General features: G+C 54.4%; 1 protein-coding gene across 1 annotated transcript; it reads left to right on the top strand.

Moving 5' to 3' along the window:
• Nucleotides 1-3,107: 3,107 nt before the first annotated feature.
• TPRN (taperin) lies at nt 3,108-22,582 on the top strand. Its single transcript, XM_006131846.4, has 4 exons — nt 3,108-4,988; nt 19,323-19,509; nt 20,105-20,232; nt 20,870-22,582. Exons 1-4 carry the CDS (start codon nt 3,108-3,110, stop codon nt 20,930-20,932), a joined length of 2,259 nt encoding a protein of 752 aa, XP_006131908.4. The 3' UTR covers nt 20,933-22,582.
• Nucleotides 22,583-24,055: the final 1,473 nt, after the last annotated feature.

Below are 24,055 nucleotides of genomic sequence, written 5' to 3'. Positions count from 1 at the left end.
TCAGTTTAGGAATGAAGCACCTTGGTGAGCTGCTGGGTGCCTGGGAAGTCTGTAGCTGGGGTTATTAGTTAGTGGGCGTGAAGTTCTTTAAAGATAAAATTCACTACTCAGGTGCTAAGTATTCTTCTTCAAGGGCTACTGGTTGGCTCCTTTTCACTAACAAGTACTAAGTACAACCAAGCCAGTTAGGGCTTCTCTAGGCACAAAGTTAATCCTAGTTAGCTATTATGCTTTAAATCCACAGTCTACCTTAATTGGAATGAACTTTCAGGCATAGACAAGCCCTCTGAGTGAGTGTTTCTGGGGTCACAATTGTCACAGTGCACAGGCTCGTTTTCTCTCATCTGAAATGTACCTTTGTACTGGGGACTAATACCTAACCCTTTCTATTTCCTTAGAAGATAAGGCTATTCAACGAATGACCTTTTCCCGCAATACAACCTACCTCCTTATGAAATCTGTTCTAATTAATAAGGACCATTATGACTCTTGAGCCAAGTTGGTCCTAGAGCAGCGGCTCTCAATCTTTCCAGACTACTGTCCTTCTTCCAGGAGGCTGATTCCTCTTGTGTACCCTCAAGTTTAATCTCACTCAAAAACTTGTTGACAGAAATCAGACATAAGAATACAAGTGTCAGAGCCACACTACGGCTGCCAAATTGCTTGTTTTCTTGGTTTTATTATCATTATAAAAATCACCTGGAACATAAATACTGTACTTACATTTCAGTGTCTAGCACTAAGAGCAGTATAAACAAGTCCTGTCTATGAAATTTGTGTGTGATCCGCCTTGGCTTGGGATTACCCTGCAGTGGTTGTAAAGCAGGCCACATGCTAGTGGAGTGGCTACACCCCAAAGGCGCAGGACCTGGCCCTAGACACTAAGGGTGTCTCTAGACTACAAGGTTTTGTCGACAAAAGTGGACTTTTGTCGACAAAACTATACCTGCATCCACACTGCCTTTGAGTAATGTTGACATATGTAAACCTCATTCTACAAGGAATAACACCTTTTGTTGACAGAGTTCTGTCGATAGAAGGCATTATTGCATCTACACTGTCTTTTGTGTCCACACTGTTATGTCGACAAAGCGGCTTGCTTTGTCGACAGAACTGGATGTCGTCTAGACGCTCTTTGTCGACAGAAGCTTTGTCGACAGTATCTGTCGACAATACCCTGTAGTCTAGACATACCCTAATGGTCAGAAAAACTCTTGCAGCCTCAGTTGTTAAATAGTGATAGAAATGTAGCCGTGTTAGTCTGGGGTAGTTGAAGCAAAATGCAGGACAATGTAGCACTTTAAAGACTAACAAGATGGTTTATTAGATGATGAGCTTTCGTGGGCCAGACCCACTTCCTCAGATCAAATAGTGGAAGAAAGTAGTCACAACCATATATACCAAAGGATACAATTAAAAAAAATGAACAAATATGAAAAGGACAAATCACATTGCAGAACAGAAGGGGGATGCGGGGGGGTGGGAAGGGGGAGGAAGGAAGGTAAGTGTCTGTGAATTGCTGATATTAAAGGTAGGGAGAGTGGGATGTTTGTGAGTTAATGGTATTACAGGTGATAATTGGGGAAACTGTCTTGGTAATGGGTGAGAAAGTTCAAAGTCTTGTTAAGTCCTTGTTGGCAAGTGTCGAATTTTAACATGAATGACAGTTCAGAGGATTCCCTTTCAAGTGCAGATGTAAAAGGTCTTTGTAGCAGAATGCAGGTGGCTAAGTCATTTAGAGAGTGTCCTTTCTGGTTAAAGTGGCAAGAAACTGTTTTCTCTTTGTGATCTTGTCTGATATCTGTTTTGTGGGCATTAATCCTTTGGCGAAGTGTCTGAGATGTTTGTCCAATGTACATAGCAGACGGACACTTTTGGCACATGATAGCATAGATTATATTTCTGGATGCGCAGGAATACGTGTTCTTGATCTTATAACTCACTTGGTTAGGTCCAATAATGGTTTCAGCAGAATGAATATGTGGACAAAGCTGGCAACGGGGTTTGTTGCAAGGGAAGGTACCAGGGTTGGTATTAGTGTGGTATGTCCTGTGGTATGTCCTTGCTTCAGTTGTTAAAGTAACTTAACATTTCTTACAGGTAGGGTGTGTCTAGACCACAGGGTTTTGTCAACAAAAGTGGACTTTTGTCGACAAAACTATACCTGCGTCCACACTGCCTTTGAGTTATGTTGACATAACATTGACAAAACTCAGCAGTTTTGTCGACATATGTAAACCTCATTCTACGAGGAATAACGCCTTTTGTCAGCAGAGTTCTGTCGATAGAAGGCATTATTGCATCTACACTGTCCTTTGCGTCCACACTGTTATGTCGACAAAGCGGCTTGCTTTGTCGACAGAACTGGCTGTAGTTTAGATGCTCTTTGTCGACAGAAGCTTTGTCAACGGTATCTGTCGACAAAAGTTCTGTCGACAAAACCCTGTAGTCTAGACGTACCCGTACTGTCCTATTGTAACCCAGGTCCCTGACAGCTCTTTGCAGGTACATCTACGCTGCAACACTTCCAGGATACCAGCGTGTCCGAGGTAGCTATCCCGCGTCTTCCCAGCAAGCCCGTTATTTCGGGCTCGCTGTTCCAACATGCTTGTCACCCTCATTGCAGGAGGAGGAGGGGACGTTTGGGAACCGCTGTGTTTAGAAAGGGATGAAATAAGCTATTTCGAAATAGCACTGACACGGGAGACGCCAGCAGGTTGCGGGGCTCCACTCTGCAGCGGATGCAGCCCGGACACGCCCGTGCACCTCGCTCCCTGCCGCAGCTGCGCCCCAGGGCCGGGCGCACCCGCTTCCTTTCCCCTCTGCCCCGCCCGCGGCGGCCACGCCCACGCGGCTCCAGTGACCACGCCCACGCGGCTCCAGCCACCTGGTCGGCAGCCCCAACCCCAACCCGCCGGCGCGTGCGCACAGCGCCAGCTTCCCTCCCCCTCCCCTCCAGAGACGTCTCGCGCTGGGCGGCCACCCAATGGCCGGCCTCGCCGCCTCAGCGCGGCGGCCCAATGGGCGCGCGCGGGGGGCGGGGCGGGGCAGGTGGCGAAGCGGCGGGCGGGCGGGCGCAGTCGGTGCCGGGCCGCGGCGCGCGCAGCATGGAGCCGCCGCTGCCCCCGGCCGGGCGGGCGCTGCCCCCGTGGCAGCGGGAGCTGCTGGAGCGCAAGCGGGCCAAGCTGGCGGCGGCGCGGCCGGGCGCGGCGCCCCCCGACGAGCGGCGGGTGCTGGGCGAGAGCCTGGGCCCGCTGCGCGAGAACCCCTTCATGCGGCGCGAGGGCGAGCGGCGGCGGCGGCGGGGCGCGGCGCGGCCGCTGCAGGAGCTGCTGGAGCTGTACAGCGCCGTGCCCGGCCTCCGCACCATCCGCGCCGACAACATCCTCATCATCGAGTCGCGGCCCGACGCCGCCGCCTGCTTCGCGCCGCGCGAGCCGCCCCGCGCCGAGATCCGCGCCGCCCGCGTGCTGGTCTACGAGCCGGCCGAGCCCGCCCCGCCCGGCCGCGTCAGCCGCCTGCTGCAGCGCTTCGACCAGCGCCCGCGGGGCCGCCCCCCCCCGGCCAGCGGGGCCGCCCCACGGCCGCTCCCGGGGCCAGGCTCCTCGGCCAGCGCCGCGGCTCCCCGGCGGGCCCCGGCTGCCCCGGTCAGCGCATCAAACCGGCGGGCCCCGAGCTCCCCGGCCAGGGCCACAGCTCCCCAGCCGGTCCCGAGCTCCCCGGCCAGGGCCACAGCTCCCCAGCCGGTCCCGAGCTCCCCCGTCAGGGCTGTGGCTCCCTGCCCGGTCCCAGCTGCCCCGGTCAGCCCATCAAACGGGCCGGTCCCGAGCTCCCCCGTCAGGGCCGTGGCTCTCCGGCCGGTCCCGGCTGCCCCGGTCAGCCCATCAAACCGGCGGGCCCCGAGCTCCCCTGTCAGCCCATCAAACCAGCGGGCCCCGAGCTCCCCGGTCAGCACTGCTGCCCCGCAGCGGGTCCCAGCTGCCCCGGATACCTCACGGGCCAGTGGCTTCCTGCACAAAATCGGCTCCAACTCCTTCACTGTCACTCCCCGGGGTCTCCGCCAGGACAGTGGTGCCCCGCTCACAAATGGCCCCTTGGAGCACAGTGCCAGCCCTGGGGGTAGGAGCCTGCAGGACAAGGCACCTCCAGTGCCATCGCCAAGCGTTTCTGTTGCCAGAGCCAACACCCAGCCAAAGCCGGAGAGAAGAGAAGAGATCCAGCCACCCCAACCCAGTGCCACCCCTAGCTCAGGCCAGCCGCTTTCGGCATCTGCTCTCAGGAATGGGGGCTCCTTCGAGATCCGCCCAGCCCCCAAGCCGGACCTGGCCACCATCCCAGCTAATGATCTCCAAGCGCAAGCCCTGGCCAATCTGCGCCTAAACTCCCGGAACTCCTTCCTCTTTGTCCCCCGCCGTGGTGGAGGACAGTGTCTGACAGAACCTGCAGGGACTGTAGCACCCCTGAAGCCTGAGTGTGAGCAGCAGGAGGAGCCCATCACCCCCCCACAGGTCTCTCAAGATCTTTTGGTGCCTGTGACTTATATTGATGATGACATTGTGGAGCTGGATCCTGGGGGCCTACCTCAAGAGATGGGCCCTGCTGTGGGACTGAAGGACTCAGAGCAGCCCCAAGAAGCTACCTCAGCACTGGGAACAGAGGCTACTGCTATACCTCTGTACAAACCCCACCCTGTCTCCTCTTCCCTCCAGCAGAGAGGAGGCAATACCTTTACCATAGTGCCCAAAAGGAAGCCACACAACACTGGGACGGAGGTTGACAGTAGAACCAGTGGAGCTCAGCAACCAGAAGAACAAGATGAGGAAAGCGGCAGCAAGGGCAAAACCTTGGGGAGCCCTGGTGCACTCCTCCTGGACCTCGGGCCACTGCTTAAAAAGCGCTATCCCACTGTGCATGAGATTGAGGTGATCGGCGGTTACCTGTCTCTGGAGAAGTCCTGCATGAGCAAGACAGACTCTCGCCGCAAAAAGGTAACCTGATGGGGGTGTCGGGGATGGTTCTGTTCTAAAGTGACTGTGCCTTTCCCATGTGGCTCAGCTCATGGTGTGAGCTGCCCTGTGTGAGAGTAGGGAAGCAACGGTGTTAAGGACTTCTGCTCCTGTTAGCCATGTGAAGCCAGCACAGCCCTTGGGAGGCAGAGTTGTGTTGTTTACATCCTCCGTATGAGAGCTGATCCATGGGGTGTACTGCTGTAGCTTTGCAGGACAAGACTGCATTTCATTTAAACATTACAAATTTTGAACATTAGTAAAAGTGAGTAGTAGATGGCTTTGGGGGGTGACCTTTTTTCCAGTGCTGCATGCTGTGTCTAATGTGCTCTATAGCACTGCCCTTCCCTTCATGGGCTTGCTATCTTGCTGTTCTATTTAACAAGGTGACATAAACTTGGCTTCTTGTCTGAGTTAATAAGGTCTTGTTGGTGGGTGAGGGATTAGCAGGGTCTCACTAGGCAGGGCATGTGGGATGTCAGCACCGCTGAACTCTTGAGAATATAGAGCCCCATACCTCTGTTTAGGACGGAGCCTGTGCACAGCAGTGAACTACTCAGAGAAATACATAGCTTAGCCTGGACTGCTGTCAGATGGCTTTGAAAGATCTGACTGCCAGATCTGCTCGCCAGTTGGAAGCAAATTTTGCTCTGGTGAGGCTGAGATTCAGAATCATGTTTGTGCATGTTTATGCTAATTTGACAAAGGTGTAATTTTATTGATATGATGGTCTGTTTCCAAGACAGAAGCAGCACCTAATGCTAAAACACATTGTTGCACTGCTGGTAGTTAAGAACATATGTCACTGACTTTGAGGTTTGAAACAGGACACCAAATAGCTTTTGTTTTTATCACCTCAAAGCAGGAATTGCAGCAGGAATATGTAGCCTTTCCTCAGACTTTGAGGGACTGTTCACAGGGTGGCCTGAGCAGATGTAATATTTAAAGGAAACTTCAGATTTGGATGAATTGCATGTGGAAATTTAGCTCTGGAACACAGCAGCTTTGCTGTTTTTCACTGGTTAATGTTCATCTATGTTCCTTTAACTGGAGACTATGGACTCCTGGAATTCAGTGGTGATTTTTTAACTAATTTGCTGGGTTGAACCATGAGGACCATGTATTAGAATTAGCAAATAATTTAATACTAGCTACACGTAAAAATGTAGCTAGTATTAAATTAACTGGTCTGACCTTGTGTGTTTGAATAGGGGAATTGGCTGGGACTGACTTGCTTCTTCTCTTCTTTCTTGGAAGGGCTGAGACTCGCTATCGTTGTGGCAGCTGCAATTTGAGGTTCAAGTCAGACCATACTAATGCAATGTGCTGTTTCAGGCAAAAACTAAAGAATATCTTCTGAAAAGTAGGGACTCTATGGAGCATGCTTCCCTTAGCTGCCATATCTCCCACACTTGTCATCCAGCCCATTAGGCTCATGATGGGAGGGAGGGGAACCAAGATGGGAGGGGCAAACTAGGGATGTAATAGTGTAGTTGATTAACTGATAAGTAGAAGCTTATAGGTTAGTGCTATAGACTACATGCATTCTCTCTCCTCCCCCGCCCCTCCCCCCCCACTAGTAAATTTTTTAGCAGCCTGGCTCGAGCTGGGTCCAGGATCTACCATTGCTGCGGCTCTGCATTTAAAATGTATTAGGAACCAGGCAGGCGGGCAGTCCAGCTCAGTTCCAGCTTGCGCTGGGTCCCGGAATTCAACTCCCCCTTCTCTCCTGCAGACAGGGGCTGCTGTATCAGAGGCAGCAGCATGGGGCAACAGGCAGCCAGTCCATGAGGGGAGCTGTCTTTTAAACTGACTCCCCTCATGGACCAGCTTCCACCTGACACCCCCGCGCAGCTGCCTCTGATACAGAGGCAGCAGCACAGAGTGGCAGGGGACTCTGCAGGAGTGGGGCCCAAGTTCACTGACTGCTGCCCCCGTACTGAGAACTATAGAATAGTCGAGTAACCGATACAAATTCATGAGATAAATATCAATTAATTGAGTAGTTGATTAAACATCCCTAGCACAAACTCCCATAGATTTTTTTTTTCTTAACAGAAAGATGGAGGCTGATCATTCCTCCTGCATTTAGGAAGGAGTGGGGGATCTTGGTTTCTCCTAGAAAGAAACCACCTCCTGAACTATAAACATCTGTTAATGCAACCTCTGGTACCCAGTAGAATTACAAGTCAATGGGATAATGTGCTAGCTGCCTACATATTGCCCAGAAGGGGCATCTGAAACTGGAGAGAATGGGTAGTGTGGTGGTTCCAGTGCTAGTTTGGAATGACTCCCTGCTCTGCTAGACTGCCTGTGTACCCTTGGATATCAGAGAGACGCTGAGTGATTTGCCCAGCTATACAGTGGAGACTGGAAGTGGGAGAGCAGTTTGGGCCTGAGGATCTGTTGCACAGTGATACCATTCTGAGGAGAGAGAGATGGCTATGCAGTGCAAGTTTAAGGATACTGTACACACTCCACACCCTAATCCTGATAGGATTATGATACTGGCTTCCACATCACAAAACAGGAGTTGTGTGCAGTGTAGAGGAACTCCAAGAAATGCTGACTCTTGGTAAGGTAATAAGTACTCTACCCACAGTTTGCTGACCAAAGTGTCACACTGGGACATGGGTAGAGATTTCCCAACAACTTCTTGTATCAGCTAGTTCTGGAAGCCAAGAGGGAGACTGTCTTGTCTTATTCTTAAGTAACACTGAGAAACTGATTCAGCCAAGTTAGTCGCTGTGACACAAGCAGTAGTGTCTACAACACAATAAGGTTCGTCTTCCTTTGAGGCCATCAAATTTCAAGTGACAGTTCTAGAAAAGGGGTTCTAAAGCAAAAAATGAGGAAATGAAAATGGTTAGACTCAGCATGCAGGCTGGTCAGATACCACGAGTCCCAGGAAGCTTGTGTCCCTAAACTAGAGGGGGGTATGAAGGCAAGAAAACCAGTGTGGTTAAATAGTAAAGTTCAAGAGCTGGTCTGAACCAAACAAGAATGCTCTAGAAAATAAATCAAGCTGAGCAGCATAAACTGTCCGGTATTACGTAAGATGGGAATGAGGAGGGGTTTGAAGAACAAATTCAAAATCTTTACCTTGGATCAGAGGCAGTGAACCTGAGGAATCAGTAGGCCTCTGGATCAGGAATGTTAACATGATTATTAACCCATTAAACAATAACACTTAATTGGTTAACTGTTTTAATGTAGGGTCTGCCAGGAAGTAACTTTAATAATATAATTAACCTGAAGAACTCAGTGCCACAAGATAGTATTGAAACTGTGTACAAAGGTTTGAAAAACGGCTGTTTACTTATATGGATAATGACAACCTCCAGGGATCACTTCAGTGCTATAAACTCTCCTGCTTCGTGACATAAGCTAATGAGTGAGCAGCACCAGACATTTTCCCTGTGGACAAGCTATTACATAATCTTTCACCCAAGTGGGTCTTTTTTACCTTCCCCTGAAGCATGCATTGCTAGCAACTGTCCGACAGATACAAGGCCGAACAGACCACTGATCTGGACTGGGCATTCTTTTGTTCCTGTGGATGTAAGTAGTGTCTATACCTCGGAGGTTTCTGCTGTTGACAGCCTTAACAGTTGATGATTGTCAGTGAGTTTTGGCTCTTTGCTTCTGATAGCTACAAACTAGCCATGTATCTGAACAAGAGCAAACTCCTGTCTCTGCTGCTGACTGGCCAGTGAGGAGAGGTTGCTCCCAAGACGCTTGAAGTTTGCAGAAGAACAGTTTATTTCTTCAGATGCCTAGAATCTATTCCCTGGTGCCTCCCATAAGCATTGACAAAGGGCTGGATGTTACTGCTTGAGCTCACACCTGTCCTACTAGAGAAATGGGAAAATCTGCTTTGTACTGTGCCCTGGAGGCCAACAAATCCAGGCTGTGGCTGCAAGTTCCAAAATGTGAGCCCCTGCCAGCAGCTCCTGCTCACTTACGCTGACGGAGTGCCTCTGATTTCAGTGCTGGCAGTATATTACCGGGAGTGTCTCAGCACCTTGTGCCCCAGGAGTTTCTTACCATGCTCTGTGGGGAGCCATATGTTCTTGGTTTCTGCTGCTGCTTGAGGTGTCCTGGCTTTCCATGGAGTGGATGTCTATAAAAGTAGTGAGGAAAAACACAAATAACCAGCTTGGCTGCCACGTAGCTTTGTAGGAGTCAACAGAGTGACCTTGGGTACTGGTGCAAAGAGGGTGCCTAGGAGAGAAGGGACGCATTGTGCACAAGGAGAGAGGCCTGAGCAGTGACAAATGCAGTTTTGCCAAAAAAGTCAGGGTGTCAGATACAGGGCTTAAAAGGGACTGTCCCAGCCAGCATGTCACACGTAGCTTCAGAAGGGTAGCTGGGTTAGTCTGTAACTGGAAAACCTTAAAAACCACAGTCAGTGAACATCCGGTGCTGTCTTTAGCCACGCACCAGGCCATCGGAAGCTTGGTAAGCAATGGGCAGGATTCAGGAATGGCTGGAGAGGTCCCCGCACAAGTGTGACTTGTTCTGTTTGGCACATCATGGAGCTTGCTACACTGGATGAGTTGCAGCTAGGTACAGATACAGAAGTGAGGTCCAGTGCTTTTCTGCTACTGCTTGTGAAGAGCTCTTCTTGGAGCTCTTGTCTCCCTGCAGACATGCATGCCATGTTCCAAGCTGCTGCATTTCCGAATGTCACTGTTCTGCTTAAAAGTGTCATGCAAATATCCATTTAGAATTAGGCTCTTCAACAAAAATGCTGCTCTTCTTGGGTTGAGGAACAAGACTGATCATTCTGTCTGCCCTTCTGCTACTCAACCATAGTGGTTCTCAAGTTGTCTCTGGGACACTAAAGTGGGTCACAACTAATATTCTCTTTCCATCCATGTGTAGAATAAATTTTGTTATGGGCACCAAGGCATGTGTGGATGTGTACCACCAGTAGACACACATGATGCTGTGTGGGCAGCTATGTGTGCTCTGCTAAACAGCTGGGTGGCATTGGATCTCTCCCAGTGGCTGGGGCATGCCTCATTTTAATGGTGTCTCCAGAGGTGGTGTTAGGCTCCCCTGGGGCTGAAGCCAGAGGTTGGAACAAAGCTGGGTTGGCCAAAGCCCACTTATAGCTTGATCCCCTGTCTGAAGCTGAAACCTGATCCCTGACACCTGGGTCTTAGGCCCTGGGGGGTAAGTCTCAGGTTAGAGGTCTCATGCCCAGGGCTGAAGCCTTTGGCCCGCCTGCCCAGGGTGATAAGGTTCAGGTGGGCTCAGACTTTGAACCAAACTTCTGGAGCTGTGCAGTGATTTTTGTTGTCACAGAGGTTGCGGTGCAATGAATCCTAGATCTGAAATCTGAAATTCGAGAAATTTTGCCACCAGTTATCCTCCAGCATAGGTACCAACTTCCCCTCTACCCACGGATGGTCAAACTTCACCCCCTCACCCCCGGCCCTCCTCACTCTACCCCTTCCCCCAGCCCTGGAGCTCCCATGGAGACGTGCCTATCCCCCAAGCAGAACTGAGTCATTGGGACAGGCTAGTGCTGGCAGGTAGGCCAGGTGCTGGCAGCCACAAACCTTGAAGCACCACTGTGCAGACTTGCCCTGATTAGGGATATAAGCGACTAGTCAACTATCTAATGAGCAGAAGCTTATCGGATAGTTGATACACTAGTCAACTAGTTGCTCTCCTGTCTCCCCTCCCCTGGCCTTACTGCCTCTATCAGAAAGAGGCAGCAACGGGTGGGGGGGAGAGAAAGAGGTGCTGGGGGAGATGGCTTAAAAGCTGGTTCCCTCCAGCGCCTTGGAAGGGGGCAAGGGTGCAGCAGCTGCGTTTCAGTCTTTGGAATGCACAAGAGCCCTGCTGAGGCTTTTGTACGTTTAAAGCGGAAGCGCTGCGTGGAGCCCGGGGCCAGGGGGGGGGGGGGCGCTCTATGCCACATTTCAATCTTTGAAATGCACTTTCACCTTTGAAGTGTAGCAACAGCCCAGCGGGGTCTTGCTGCATTTCAAAGTGGACGTACCCTCATCGACTAATCGATGGAAATACCATTGACTATTTGATTAGTGGATTAATCTAATTTTATCATCCCTAGCTCCGATCAGAGTCCCATAACGTGGCTCTTAAATCTTGGTGACCTCCTGGCATCTGACTTCCTGCAGCTTCTAACACCCATGGAGCTGATTGGCTGGTGGCAGGGCTGACAAATAGTTTCACCCATACTTGGTGTGGGCGCCCCTTTGCACGATAGAGCCTCCCTGAGGGTGACGTGAATGTGACCTTAGCAGAGTGCTGCTGCTCCAGGAATGGGTTCCTGCCTTTGAGACGCCAGCCCAGCTGACTACAGTTCCTGTCACTGCTGGGAAGAACACACCCACTGCCTGCCCACACCAGCTGGGAAGTGGACTGTAAAGCAGAGATAAATGGGCTCTGTGGTCAAAGTCCTGTTTCAGGAGAGATCCGGTCTGGAGGGCAGAGCCTCATTTGATCGTCAGCAAATCGGAAGGCGCTCTGATCATAGCCAGGTGTGTGACTGTAGTATAGACATGTCCTCGAGTGCCTCTCCCAGTCCCAAAGGAGCTCGAAAGCTTGTGTGTGTCTCACCTCCGTGTTTGGTCTTTGTGAGCCTTCTACCAGGAGCAGCAATTCTCCCCGCTGCGCTTATGCTGCTGCTTCTAACCAGGAGTGGGGAACCCATGGCCAGCAGGCCACATCCGGCCAGCAGCTTGCCTTGTTCCAGGCCACAAAGCTCAGGACTTCCCTCCCTGCAGCAGGGCGAGCCAATGCTGGTGCTCCAGCCACGTGGAAGAGTGAAGTTCAGCCCTCCCTCCCTCAGGTGTGGCTGGAGTGCCAGCGCTGTGCTGCTTGGGGTGGAGAAGCCCCGCTGAGCTTCTCGGGGTGGATCAAGGCAATCTGCTGGCCAGATCAGCCTACAGGCTGGTGAGGGGTGTGGGGAGGGAAGAAGCAGTGCTGCACTGGGAATGGCAGCACTGGGCAGTTCTGTCCCCTGTGCTACTTGCAGGCTCCATGCCTGTTGCTCCCATTGGTTGGAATTCCTGGTCAATGGCAGTAGTGGGGGGCAATGCCTGCCATCATGGAGCCAGCAGTGCCCCCAGGGAGCTGTGCCAGTAGGTTGTCCCATCTGGCCCAGATTCCCCATTCTCTACCTGTTCCTGCACTACACCTCTGGCATCCCCCTCCCGCATGCTGAACCCATCCTTTTTGGCCCCATTCCAGAGTGTAGGGAGCTCCACAAAATCTGCTAGCTCTGGGCCCCCAGAAGAGTTAATCTGGCCTTGGGGGAAGCCATGTACTTTGGCTCCCAATCTAAAAAAGGTTGGCTGCCCATGTTCTAGATCATTATTGAGAGAAGGGAGAGTGCATGAAGCAGGCGCTGTGCTGTCCACCATGGCCAACCAGCCGCAGGCTCTTGGGCCGGGAACACAGTGGGAGGTGGTGCGTTTGGCCTTGGCTGGCTTGGAGTACAGCGTTCTCTGCTGCAGGTCTGGCTGGGCAGCAAGAGTCTTGGGGCTTGTCTGCACTTCAAAGTTTGTTTGGCTTTAGCATAGGCCAGGGTGTGAAGTTATAGTGCTATAATTATTCTGGAATAACTCCATGTGTGGAAGGGACTCATGGCCAGGAGAGCAGTTATTCTGCCCTGCTCTCTGTGGATGCGATCTGTCATTTGGAAGTGGGGAAGGGAGAGGTTGTACAAGGGATGTAAAAAGGCTGTTAAACAGGTAACCGTGTAACTGCTGAAAATCTTAGCAATTACACATGCTACAGGCACTCTAAGCTTTATACTGCAGAGCCCTCAGAAGCCTCTCCCGGGAGCAGGGCTGGCAGTCTCTGCTGGCCCCACTTCTGGGGAGCCAGCGGGTAACCTGGGATGGGAAAGTGAGGGGGCCGGGCCCACCATGGACAGGGATTGTGCTGGCCGTCTGGCTGGAGAAGCCCCCGCGGTTGGCCCCCAGGTGCCTAGTGGAGCTCTGAGGCTGTTGGGGCTGATATTGACAGCATGCTGGGTTCTGGAGGAGCTCTACTTCCTGATGCCTTTGATGCCTCTCTACTGTCTCTGCTCACCAGGAATTTGAAACTAACTTCCCCGTGTCTTCCCTTACATGGAGTTTAATATTTCGAGTCCGGGTGCCTTCTTCCCATCTACCATGTGCTTCGGTGTATTGATTACACAGAGCGGGGTTTTGTAAGGGGAGATCCTTTTGCTGAGCAGCATGGCATGGGAACCGGTGCCTGATCCTACAGACACTCTCCTTTGCCAACAGCCCAGCACTCCCGGGCATGCTAGCCTGTGCCAATCTTACTCTGTGTGGGTAGAAACACTGACTCAATTCAAGAAGCAAAAGTGTGCTAATCTTGGCAGACTCTCGTGGGATGGTATCGAATAGTCTAGCGTGGAGTCACTTCACACTGACGCCTTCCTGCCTCCATGAAGAGTGTGACAGGAGAGCCGTGTTGGGAAAATAATCCAGGCAAGGCTCTTCTAGGGCCCTAACGCTGCTGCTGGGGGTGCAGCTGTAGTACTGCAGTCTGTAGCCTGTGATGGGAGAGCTAGTGCCAGGCTCCGCCATCCCCATGTTACTGTGGGCTTCCACCAGCCAGGACCTGGAGCTTGCCTTTTAAATCTAGACTGAGATTTAAAATCTTCTTGAATTGGTTAACTGGTTAAACAGTATGTTCCATGATTAGCCAGTTCAGTGGGATTTTACGTCCCTACTTCCTGCATTGCTGTCGTGCAAACACCCTGGGGAAAGAAGGAAATGTTCTCCCCACCCCCACTCCCAAGCAGTGTTCTTCCTTTCCTTGGGGTTTAAAGCTCTGAGAAGCCTGCACGGACACTCCCTTTTTTCTTTCCTGACCAAACCGAAAGGATAACTGTATTGCTAGGCCCCGGGGGAGGGGACAATTAAAAGGTCAGGGAGATCCCTCCCCTCCCTGCCCCGACTCTGCCTCTGCATTTCTTCAGGGTCCCAGAGACTCCTGCTTGCTTGTTCCACCTGCTTGGCACAGTACCAGAGAGTGAGTGGCACATGGAGCCCTTTGGCCTGCAGAGGTGAGCCGAGATCATAACTTCCCCTCTCCCCAGTGACTTTCTGGGCGCTACCAGCATTGTTCCCACATGCTCGATGGTGTGTTTACCTGCTCGCTGACCTTCTAGAACACACATGGGAGCTGGCATTCAGCCCCTGTATTGGAAGAAGGTCAAAGCAGCTGGGCGGCACCAGGCTGCCAAAATGCTGCTCAGCTGGTCAGAGACCTGTTACAACATGGGAAAGTCCCAAGTCTATTAAGGACTCCCAGGAGCCTATGGGGTAAATGCAGGGGCCTGGGGAAACCATTCTGCTCTCCTAAACCTTAAGGGGTGTACATCTGACAGTGGTCCCCTCTAATTTTTCCCATGCATGTGCAGAATGAATTTTGTTATGTGTGCCGGGTTGGAAATGTGTGCATCCATATTGGTGCACATAACAAAATTAATGTGGTGGGGCTAGGGCCAAGGGATTTGGAGTGTAGAAAGGGGACTCAGAGCTGGGGTGCAGGAGCGTGAGGGCTCTGGCTGGAGGTGAGTGTTCTGGGCTGGGGCCAGGGATGCAAGGTTTGAGGTACAGGCCGCCCTGGGGCTGTCTCAGGGAGAAAGGACTCCCTCCAGCCACACCTGCAGGACAGATGCCTCTCCCCAGCTGCAGCAGGGTGAGGGCTGGGGCAGAAGTGCCTCTCCCCAGCCACATAAGGTCTGGGCTTGGGGCCAGAGGAGAGGCCTTTATAGTCTACTGTGTAGCTGCACAGCTTAGAGGGAACTTAGATGTTGGGTGCTGGCTGACATGCTGCTTAGCATCCCCGACAGCCCCATCTTCCACTCACTGGCCGTATTTCCCCAAAGTCAGTAACCCTTCTAAACCCATCTCCAAGTGGAGATGGGCCTGCCATTCCTTGATCCTAATTGTAAAGGGCTCCATAGCTCTCCCTAACACTGTCTGTGTCCCGGAGGATTTGAACGTCCGCTCTGTCAGCAGTACAGCAGTGTTCCTCCAGCTCCGTCTCTAGGCTGCCCCGACAGGCCTGTATCTCTGCAGTTCTCAAGGGGAGCTGTGGCGGGGCAAGGGCAGTACTGGGGTGGGAAGTGGCAAAAGAAACCAGGTGCTGCAGGCTCTATAAATGGCGATTGCCTCACTTAGCTGGCAGAGCTGCAAGGGGTGGCTAGGAGGGGCGCTCTGCTCTCTTTGGGACCTGATTCTTTGGTGGTTGGAGGTTCTGGCTCTCGTCCACAGCAGGAGGGGTATTAACTGGGTTTTCTGGACGAGTTGCAACTCTGATCATTGCGCTAACTTAAACTTCCTGTAGGGTTGGCATTCGCTGCACTCTGTGTAATTGGGGCATGCTGCACTGTGCATCGGTGCTGCCTGCTCGCTGGTGAGGGGAGGAAAGCTTGTGTATGTGTGAAACTTGGCGGTTGCTCTGGCACTTCTGGAACAGGAGCCACCAGGGAGCAAGGGTCAGTTTGACGTCAGGGGATCTCGAGGGTAAAGTGAGCTGAGGGCGGGGATTGGCGTGCACTGGGAACAGAAGGAGCTTGTTTGCACTAGTGCTGTCAGGGTAAGCGGCCACTCATGCAGATCTTCTCCTCCACGCCCAGTCCTGCGCAGTGAGGCGGCTGTTTGTTCTGCATGGATGGCCCAGAGCGTTCTCTTGCTGTCTCCCCTCTAACATCTGCTGAGCCCGGCCTCGTTGCATAACTGGCTCATTGGCTCTGCCGCTTGCAGCGTGTCACTTGTTACCAACATGCTGGGTGATGAACACCAGTGAGGTGGCATCACGGAGACCTGGTCTGCATGGAGGCGTCTCGCTGTGGGTTAGCTGCATTGCTGCAGTTCCTGTGGTGCCTGCCCCTTCCAGTGGGGCAGGGGCATGTGGTGTAACAGCCGTTAGTTGCCCAGATAAGGGGTTTGCTGTGCCCCGTCTTTGGCAGGCTTGTGTGGGAAGAGAAGAACTGGCAGGCTGCCAAAGGCTGGCTAGCACGGCTCGCCGAGCACTCGCTCTGTCACTAGGGCTTGGCTCTAGAGTCATGCAGGGAAGGGGACCAGGCGGTTTAGTGCCCAGCCCAAGCAGTCCTGCCTGGCGTTCCTCTCGCCCCTCGCCTCGGTGTGTCTCAGGAAATCTTCACGTTATGCTCTCTGCTTACTCCTTGGGCCTTGCCCCCTGCGCGGTTACTGCTCCTTGGCTAATGTCTTGGGTGCTTGCGAGATGACACACCTGAGGAACAGCCCGCAGTGCTGCAGCTGGGCGCTTTTTGGCTTCTGTTTCCTGTCTTTTGTCTGTGTGCCATTGCGGGCACATTGGCTAGTCTGTCTCCACTAGGGATGTTAGTTAACCTCATGAATTCTTATCAGTTACTCGACTATTCTATGGTTCCTGGGGGTGGGGCCGGCAGCCAGTGCACTCCGGCCCTACTCCTGAGGACCCCCTGCCACTCGGCGCTGCTGCCTCTGTATCAGGGTGCCAGGTGGGAGCTGATCTGCAAGGGGAGCCAGTTGAAGAACCAGCTCCCCTCACGGACTGACTGCCTGTCGCCCTGCGCTGCTGCGTCTGATACAAAGGCAGCAGCCCAGGGTGGCAGCAGCCCTTGTTTGGGTGCAGGGGCTGAGCTCCCAGACCTGGCACAAGCTGGAACTGAGCCAGGCTGCCTGCCTGCCTGCCTGCCGGGCTCCTGGTACCCTTTAAATGCAGAGCCAGGCCTGGCAGGTGTAGGTCCCAGACCCATCACAAGCCGGGACTAAGCTGGGCTGCTGGCCTGCCTGCTAAAAGATGTACTGGCAAGGGGAGGGGGAATGCATGTCGTCTGTAGCACTAACCTATCAGCTTTTGCTAATCAGTTATCGACTACACTATTACATCCCTCGTCTGCAGCTGGTCTTTGGCCATGGAATTCGAACTGGATTTGATCAGTTGCCTTCCTCAAGGCTCTGTCCCTTCTGACCGAGGTGGGGTCCCTCTGGCCTTTCCAGCTCCAAGTTAACTGCTGGGGACTGATCCCCTCCCCTCCCCTTGGTATCTGCCTTGTTCAGGAGCAACTCCCGTTTGTCCTAACTGGCTGAACTTCTGTAGGGGCTGTCTTATTTGACCTCCCTTCTTCCTCCATGCCCCAGTCTGAGGACATCTGGGCCCAGCTCAGGGCCTCCTTTAGCACGTGTTTACAGCTGCTGTTTGTGCTTGGGAAGGCTGGGTGCGCCTTGATGGTGAGCATTGGAACAAAATTGGTGTAGCCTCATAATGCCAGACTCTGTCCCCCCTCCTCCAACACCTTCCTCTTCAGCCCAAGTTCCAGGGGTCACAGTCAGCTGTTAGGGGCAGGGATCAGGAACACCTGATATTCCCCTGGTGCAGAGTGAGGTGGGGGCTCCCTAGTGACAGAGCTGGTGTTTGGTTCTGACCTCACCGGTCTCACAGCCTTGGGTGCAGGTGGCATGATGAGGGTGCAGAGGGGCAGTGGCTGTTGCAGGCTGCGCTTCACCTATCCCCAAGGAGACTGATGCCAGCTAGTGTGAGTTAGGGTAGTCCCTTCCTCCCGCACTGCTCTGCCCAGGGCTGGGGCAGAGAATCAGGAACTGCTGGTTGCTCTCACTTCTCCTGGGGACTGTGTGGGGGCCAGGAGCCATCTGGTGCTGGATGCTGCCCTAGGCTCAGGCAGAGCCAGTCAAGCCTCTAGGCTCCCAGCCCAGCTCGGAAGCAGCTGACCAAGCAGCCAGAGCTCCTCTCCCCCTGCAGTGCATCAGGCAGCCAGTAGGGGCGCTGCGGAGCAGGTGCTCGTGGCCTGTGGCAGAGGTGCTGGCCCTCTGCCCCCTCCCCACAGCTGTAGAGTAATTAAACTTCAGAAGACACAGGAATCCGAGCAGCGCTCGGCAGCCGTCCTTGTGCCCCGTCTCCCTGGAGATTGGAGTCCGGACGCCATGCAGTGCCGGCTTGTCTGGAATGTGCTGAGTCCTGGTGGAGTCTCATCAGCCGGCTGCCTGCTGCTCTTCCAGGGCGGAGGCTCTGCTGGGCGTGCTGGCATGCCAAGCCCCTCCTGCTGCTGCAGCTGGAAGGTACTTTCTCCAGTCTGACCTTGCTGGGAAGAGGCAGGTGCCCCTGGGGTGTTGTGCTGACTCAGGCGAAGAGGAGGAAGGGGCGGGGGGAGCCTGTCACGTGCTCTGACAGGTGAGCAGCAGGGCAGGGATTTCTGCCCCTCCCTGGGAATGGCTCTGGTCTCTGCTGCTTGGAGCACAGGTAATTGATCAGACTCTTTATGCTTCCTCTGCTGTTCTGGACAGTGTCAGGGAAACTGACCAGAGGTGCCTGTGAGTGTGTCAGACCAGACCTGCACAGGTCTCCCTACAGCCTAGCCAGCAGTCTGGCCTGTCCAGGAAGCAGCCAGGACAGCCTTCTCATGGGGACTCTGGCTAGCTCCAGGCAAGGGCATTTATGGCTCTGACTGTGGAGGGTTTGGCACTCCCCTCTTGCCCCCTGGGCTGGCAGAACTGTTGGGACAGTCCTGTGGTGCTCTGCTTCGGGGGCAGGGAGGGCGCTTCTCACCTTGGAGAAGACAGGTACGGTTTAGTGGGTGTTACCCTGGGGCTCTGTAGTTAATATGTCCATGGGTGGGTCCTTTTCCAGCCTTGGCTGTGGGTCCTGCCTGTGACTGGGCAGTTGAGTGCCCGGGCAGAGGAGGGTCCTGCACTGAAGTCCCTGGCAAATTGTGCTATGGGATCTGAGCTCCTGTGGGTGGGAAGATACCTCCTGGTCTTGGAGCAGGGTGGCTGTCCCCATGTCCAGGCAGGGCCTGTGAAGGGGGGAGCCCCAGATGACTGGGTCACTGCAGTGCACTGCATGCGAGCCCCTGCGGCCAGAGCCATGCATGGCAACCGGTTGGGCAAGGGGTGCTCCTTGCAGGGGCAGTGGAGGTGATGCTGCATTTGGATGAGGTTTGGAGGTTGGGTTTGACCCAGAGTTTCCTTGGGGTTCTGGGGCCTGGCTTGCTCTTCAGGGGCACCATGACAGGTGAGGAGCCCCTGGGCAGGAAGAGGAAGCAGGAGGCCCAGAGAGCATCTGTGGGTTGCATGCCCTGCTCCAATTTGCCGTTTGCCCTTTAGATAGTGCTGAGAAGCTAGCAGGGTCTGCAGGCAAGTCAGGTCGCTCTAGGGCACCTTAAACAGGGAGCAAAGTCACAGCATCTGTCCTGGCCATTGTGTCAGCTGGCAGCGTCCCGGGCTGAGCCGGGATAGGGATTGCAGCTCGGTTGCCTTGTTCCCAAGATTCCTTGCTCTCTTCCAGATGAAGATCTCTTTCAACGAGACAAGCCTGCAGACCATGTTTGAGTACCCCTCCGAGAGCTCGCTGGTGGAGGACGGGGAGGAAGAGTCTGTCTCAGAAGGGGAGGAAGATGATGATGAGGACAAGCCCTTTTCCCTGTACATTCCACGCCCAACCAGCACCATGGTCGCTAACGTGCCCAGCTCAGGTGAGCCAGGCAATGTGACGCCAGCCTGCTCCTGGCCTGCCCTGCAGACAGGCTGAGCTGGCACCTACTGGGTTTAGGCAGCATCCACGTGGCGTGGGCTGGCAGCAGCCAGCCCAGCAGGACACCCCCACTCCCAGACCAAGGGAGATCTGGTGAACAGCAACAGGCAAATGGATGCTTGGCTCCTGACTTCCCTGTGCACTGCATGGCGGAAGTGGGTGTTAGAGGAATGTAATCAGACAGGGCCCGAATGGGGGAGGGGAGTTCCACATGCCTCCCACTGAGATGCCCACACAATAGACTGTGGTGTGAGTGCTTGCCCTGTTGGTCCCTGCAGGGAAAGAGGGGGCAACTGCAGCCACCAGAGCCAGGGCAGAAGTTGCTGGGTCCCACACTAGGAGCTGAAGCCTCCATTAGCTCCCATATGACCCCCTAGCAGGAGCCTGGCAGTGAATCCTCCAGCTGGGCCGGACCCTCTGCAGGTTGGGGGAGGTGGCCCTGAGGAAATCTGCCTTCAGGAGAGGAGTAGCTGGCTGGCTGCTGGGCTCCCTGCTCTGGTCAGTAGCTCTGAAGTGTCCGTGTCCCCTCCTTGCAGGTTTCTCCAGCTACACCCCCAAGCACTCCGTGGAGTTCAGCAAGTGGCAGGAGCAGGAGTACGAGAAGCCTGCCACCACCGCCAGGCCGCTCCTGAAAGAGGCCAATCCTCCAGGGAGCCAGGTCATGGTGAGAGTTCAGAGCAGGGGTGGCTGGGTCATGTGCTCCCCTCAGCCACACTGGGCCGGGGTGGGGGGGTTCTTCGTAGGGCTGGTGAGCTGTGCCGGGCCAGCAGAAGCCGAGGAGAGAGCTGGAAGTGGCAGGGAGGGGTTGTGGTTTTTGGGGGACACAGGTGTGGTTTTCTAGAAGGGGGCTACCCAAGGGCAGCATGACTCAGCTGTTCTGGGGTGGTGCCCCCCACTGTCAGCAGGTACAGGTCGTGTCTGGTTCAGACCAGGACTTTCTGAGCCTGTTGCACTGTGCCCTGGCTCTCGGCCTAGCCCTGAAGTGCTGCTGCCAGCGTGGTGCAGAGGAGAGGGAGAGATCCTTCCATGCTGAACCTCTGCATTCGGGTGGAGTGGGGAGCCCCAGTGGAACCAAGGGCCAGACAGGCCAGCAGCAACCACTGCCTCCTTCTGCCTATTGGCAGAGGGGCAGCTGCCGGCCTCCATGCCTTCCTCTGAGAGTGGTAACGTACGTTCAGCATGGAGATGGGGTGTAGCCACCAGCCCCAGCAAGGTACCAGGTTAGAGCCTGCAGCATGGGCCCCTGGCTGTACCCAGGACTGGCAAGGCTTCTGCTCAAACACCTCTCTCCTCTCCTGCAGCTCACTCCGGCTGAGCAGAGTGGCCTCTCCGACTTCAGCAGCGAGCCTGCCCTGTACTTCTGACTCCTGGGCCATGCACCTGCAGCACTCCCTCCGAGCTGGGAACCTGGCAGCTTTCCCTGTGTCCTTGGCTGCGCTTTGTGGGCGGGAGGCTTTCTGAAGCCCCACAAGGAGCTGGTGGCACTCCAGCCTGGCACGGGCCCTGCTGCCTGAGGGGGACGGCATGCCACTGGGCACTTCCGAGAATATTTGCACTGGATTCTGGGACACCTGCAGCTGCTGGGTTCTGCCTGTGGCCTTACACGTTCCTCCTTTGGGAGTAGCTGCCAATAGACTTCTGGGAGTGACTGAGAGCACCTTGTGAGCCCCATGCTGGACGGAGACCCTAGGACTGTCTGCTGGGCTCCGCCCACCCGCAGGTGTGACCTCAACAGGCACCTGCGGCTCTGAGCTGCCGCTGGAGCCAGCGCTCGAACGGCTGGAGAGCTCTGCTTGCGGAGGAGGCTCAGGTTGGCAGTCTCGGCTGTGTGAGCGCTGAGGGCTCTCCGGGGGTTTGCCAGGGTGTGGGCACTCAGGGAGGGTGGTAGGAAGGGGAGACTGCTCTCTGCTCAGATGGGAATGATAATTAGAATGGGAGCGTCCCCAGCCTCCAGTGCGGCTTTGCTCCCTATGAGTGGCTGGACCCGCATGAGGCGACACTTGGCCCCTTGCATTCCGAAGCACTGGCGGGAGCTTCCCTAGCGCAGCTGTTGGTGTCAGGCTCTAAGCACAGTCACTCCAGCCAGGGTTTGCCTGCTCTCCACACGGCTGTGGCTGGCTTCTGAACCTGCTCCTGTTTGCTGGGCCTCAGACATGTCCAGCCCCTGCACTCCCGGCCCCGGCGCACACCTCAGTGTGGAGAGCTCGCCTGCTGAGTCAGCCAGTGCTGTCAAGCCTGCACCTGGCCCTTCCCGCCCCTCTGCTCCAGGCTCTCCCCTTCCTTCCACAAGGAATAGGTGGTTCTCTGGCTTTTTAGAATTCCCCTTCGCTAATGGTCAATGCAAGCCAATATACAGTCAGTCTGCTAGGCTGCCACTGCTTGTGGGCACATCGCTAGTACTGTAGACTCAGGGTCAGAATAGCATGTTCTGGGAAAGACCAATGTTAGTGAACTGAACGTTGCTGCTAATGTGACTTTACTCCTGGGCCAAAAGGAAGGATGACCAGCCCAGGGCTGGCCTCTGAGGCACTGTGGATGGGAGGACAGTATCCGAGTCTGCCACCTTCTCCAAAGGACCGAGCTCCTGTCTTTCTGATTTAAATCAACCGATGCATTCAGTTTGCTTCTCCAATAGAGCACAATCAAGCTGTCTGTGATTGTGGCTGAATTGGAAATGTCTCTTGCACTTGCTTGGGGAAGAGCGTCTGCAGAGTCAGAAGGGGAGGGTGTGTCTGTGTACTCTGGTGGTGCCAGCTCTCTACCCCAGTGACCCTGCTGGGACCTGCTGCTTCTGAAAACAGCCCACGAACTTCACTGCTCCACTGACACGTTGCCAGGCTTGCCAGAGGAGCCAGGTACTGATGCACCTGTACACTGTGTGCTTCCAAAGCCGATGAAAGGCCCCATGCGTGGTAGTGCCCGGTGATTTGTAGTACTTTGGAATTACGGCAATTCAAAAGAACTGTCCTGGTGGTTTGATAAATGGGGGGGTCTAATAAATTTCATAGCAGTGAGCCCTTGATGCTGATGGTTGTCCTTGCCAACGTGGGGTGAGGTGTGCAATGAAGTATAAGCGTTGCTGAGACAAGAGCGGGAATCTGAGGGAGACCCTTTGTTTTCAAAAAGGGTCGGGGGGGCAGTACATGGTATGGCCAGTGGCACCCCCTTCTCCCATGCATTTAGGGAAGAAGAGTGGGAATTCATGCCAACTGTGCCCTAGGCCAAGGACAGAAGGGGAGGGGGAGGTAGTGACTAGGAGAGGATTCCTGAAGGGGCTGCAATGTGGGGAGCCTCTAAAGCAGAGAGGGGGCCACTAGGCCCTGTGCTTCCTAGCAGAGCCCTCTGCTCCCATGCTGCGCACATGCAGTGAGGAGGTAAGGAACGAGGGCGGGCCAGTGAGCAGGGCCTTTCCTATGCCCTGGCAGGGGGAGGAAAGTCCATTTACCCTGGCCCAGAGGGAGGATAACAGGAGCTGTAAGTCCAGCCCAGAAGCTGAACCTGCCTCTGTCCCACATCCTCCAGCTTTGTCCTGCAGCCACACTTCATCCTGTAGACAGGGGATCCCTTCTGCAAACTAGGGGACAGCATAAGCCAGTGGCTCTGGTGAGGCTGTGTGAGCTCTCACTGGAGGTATGCAAGAAAAGCCCTGTGATGGGGACAACACGTTTTCTAAAGTAAGACTTGGCAATCTGTTCACAGGCATAGTGTGACCTACGCTCCCTCCAACTTTCCCATCCATGTGCAGAATACATTTTATGTGCACCAGAGCATGGGTGGGTGTGCACCACCAGTAGAAACCCAAACCCTGGCCGTAGGGGCTCTGCTCATCAGCTGGGTGGTATGTGACTCTGAGCAGCTGCACATGCACCCAGCTTACAGGAGCACTGACTGCCACCCTGTCTCAGGCAGGTGGGCGGGCGGGGCAGACTGTTTGGAAATGGGCATGCAGCCTAAGAAGTTTGAAAAGCACTGACCTAAACCCAAGTGCCTGTAATCTGTAGGCACTAGGCACTAGGTCGAGTGGCAGCAGCATTCCTTCAGCTCTCAGCTGCTTGGCTGGGGCAAGGCAGACCTTTCTGCCATAGACCAAAACGCAATCCTGTTGAAATCCCAAGGGCACAGAGACCTTGTTCAAACAGAACCATCTGTGGCGGCCTTTTCCTTCTATTCAGCTGCCACATCAGTCCTGCTTGAGACTGTGTCTCTGCTGCCCTCGGAGCTTCCCCTGCAGCTCACCAAAACCTCCAGCACTGGGAAGCAAGTTGCTTAAAATTAAATGAAGTTATTAATGGACGTCACAGAACTGGCCCGGACTCCAGTTCTAACAGCCATGCCAGGCAACCGCTAATACTCTGCCTGTGACGTGCAAGCTGCTGACTCCAACTGGGCAAGAGTTCTCGGGCAGATGTGTGGGGCCTGGCCCACAAATGCACGTGGCCTTGGCTGTGTGCCCTCCCCAGCTAAAGTCTTACTTCAAGGAGGGTCCT

Source organism: Pelodiscus sinensis, chromosome 23 (genome assembly GCF_052426305.1).
Source record: "Pelodiscus sinensis isolate ZL-2025 chromosome 23, ASM5242630v1, whole genome shotgun sequence".
NCBI lineage: Eukaryota > Metazoa > Chordata > Testudines > Trionychidae > Pelodiscus > Pelodiscus sinensis.
The sequence above is the reverse complement of the archived record's forward strand: the minus strand, read 5'-3'. Positions and strand labels throughout refer to the sequence as shown.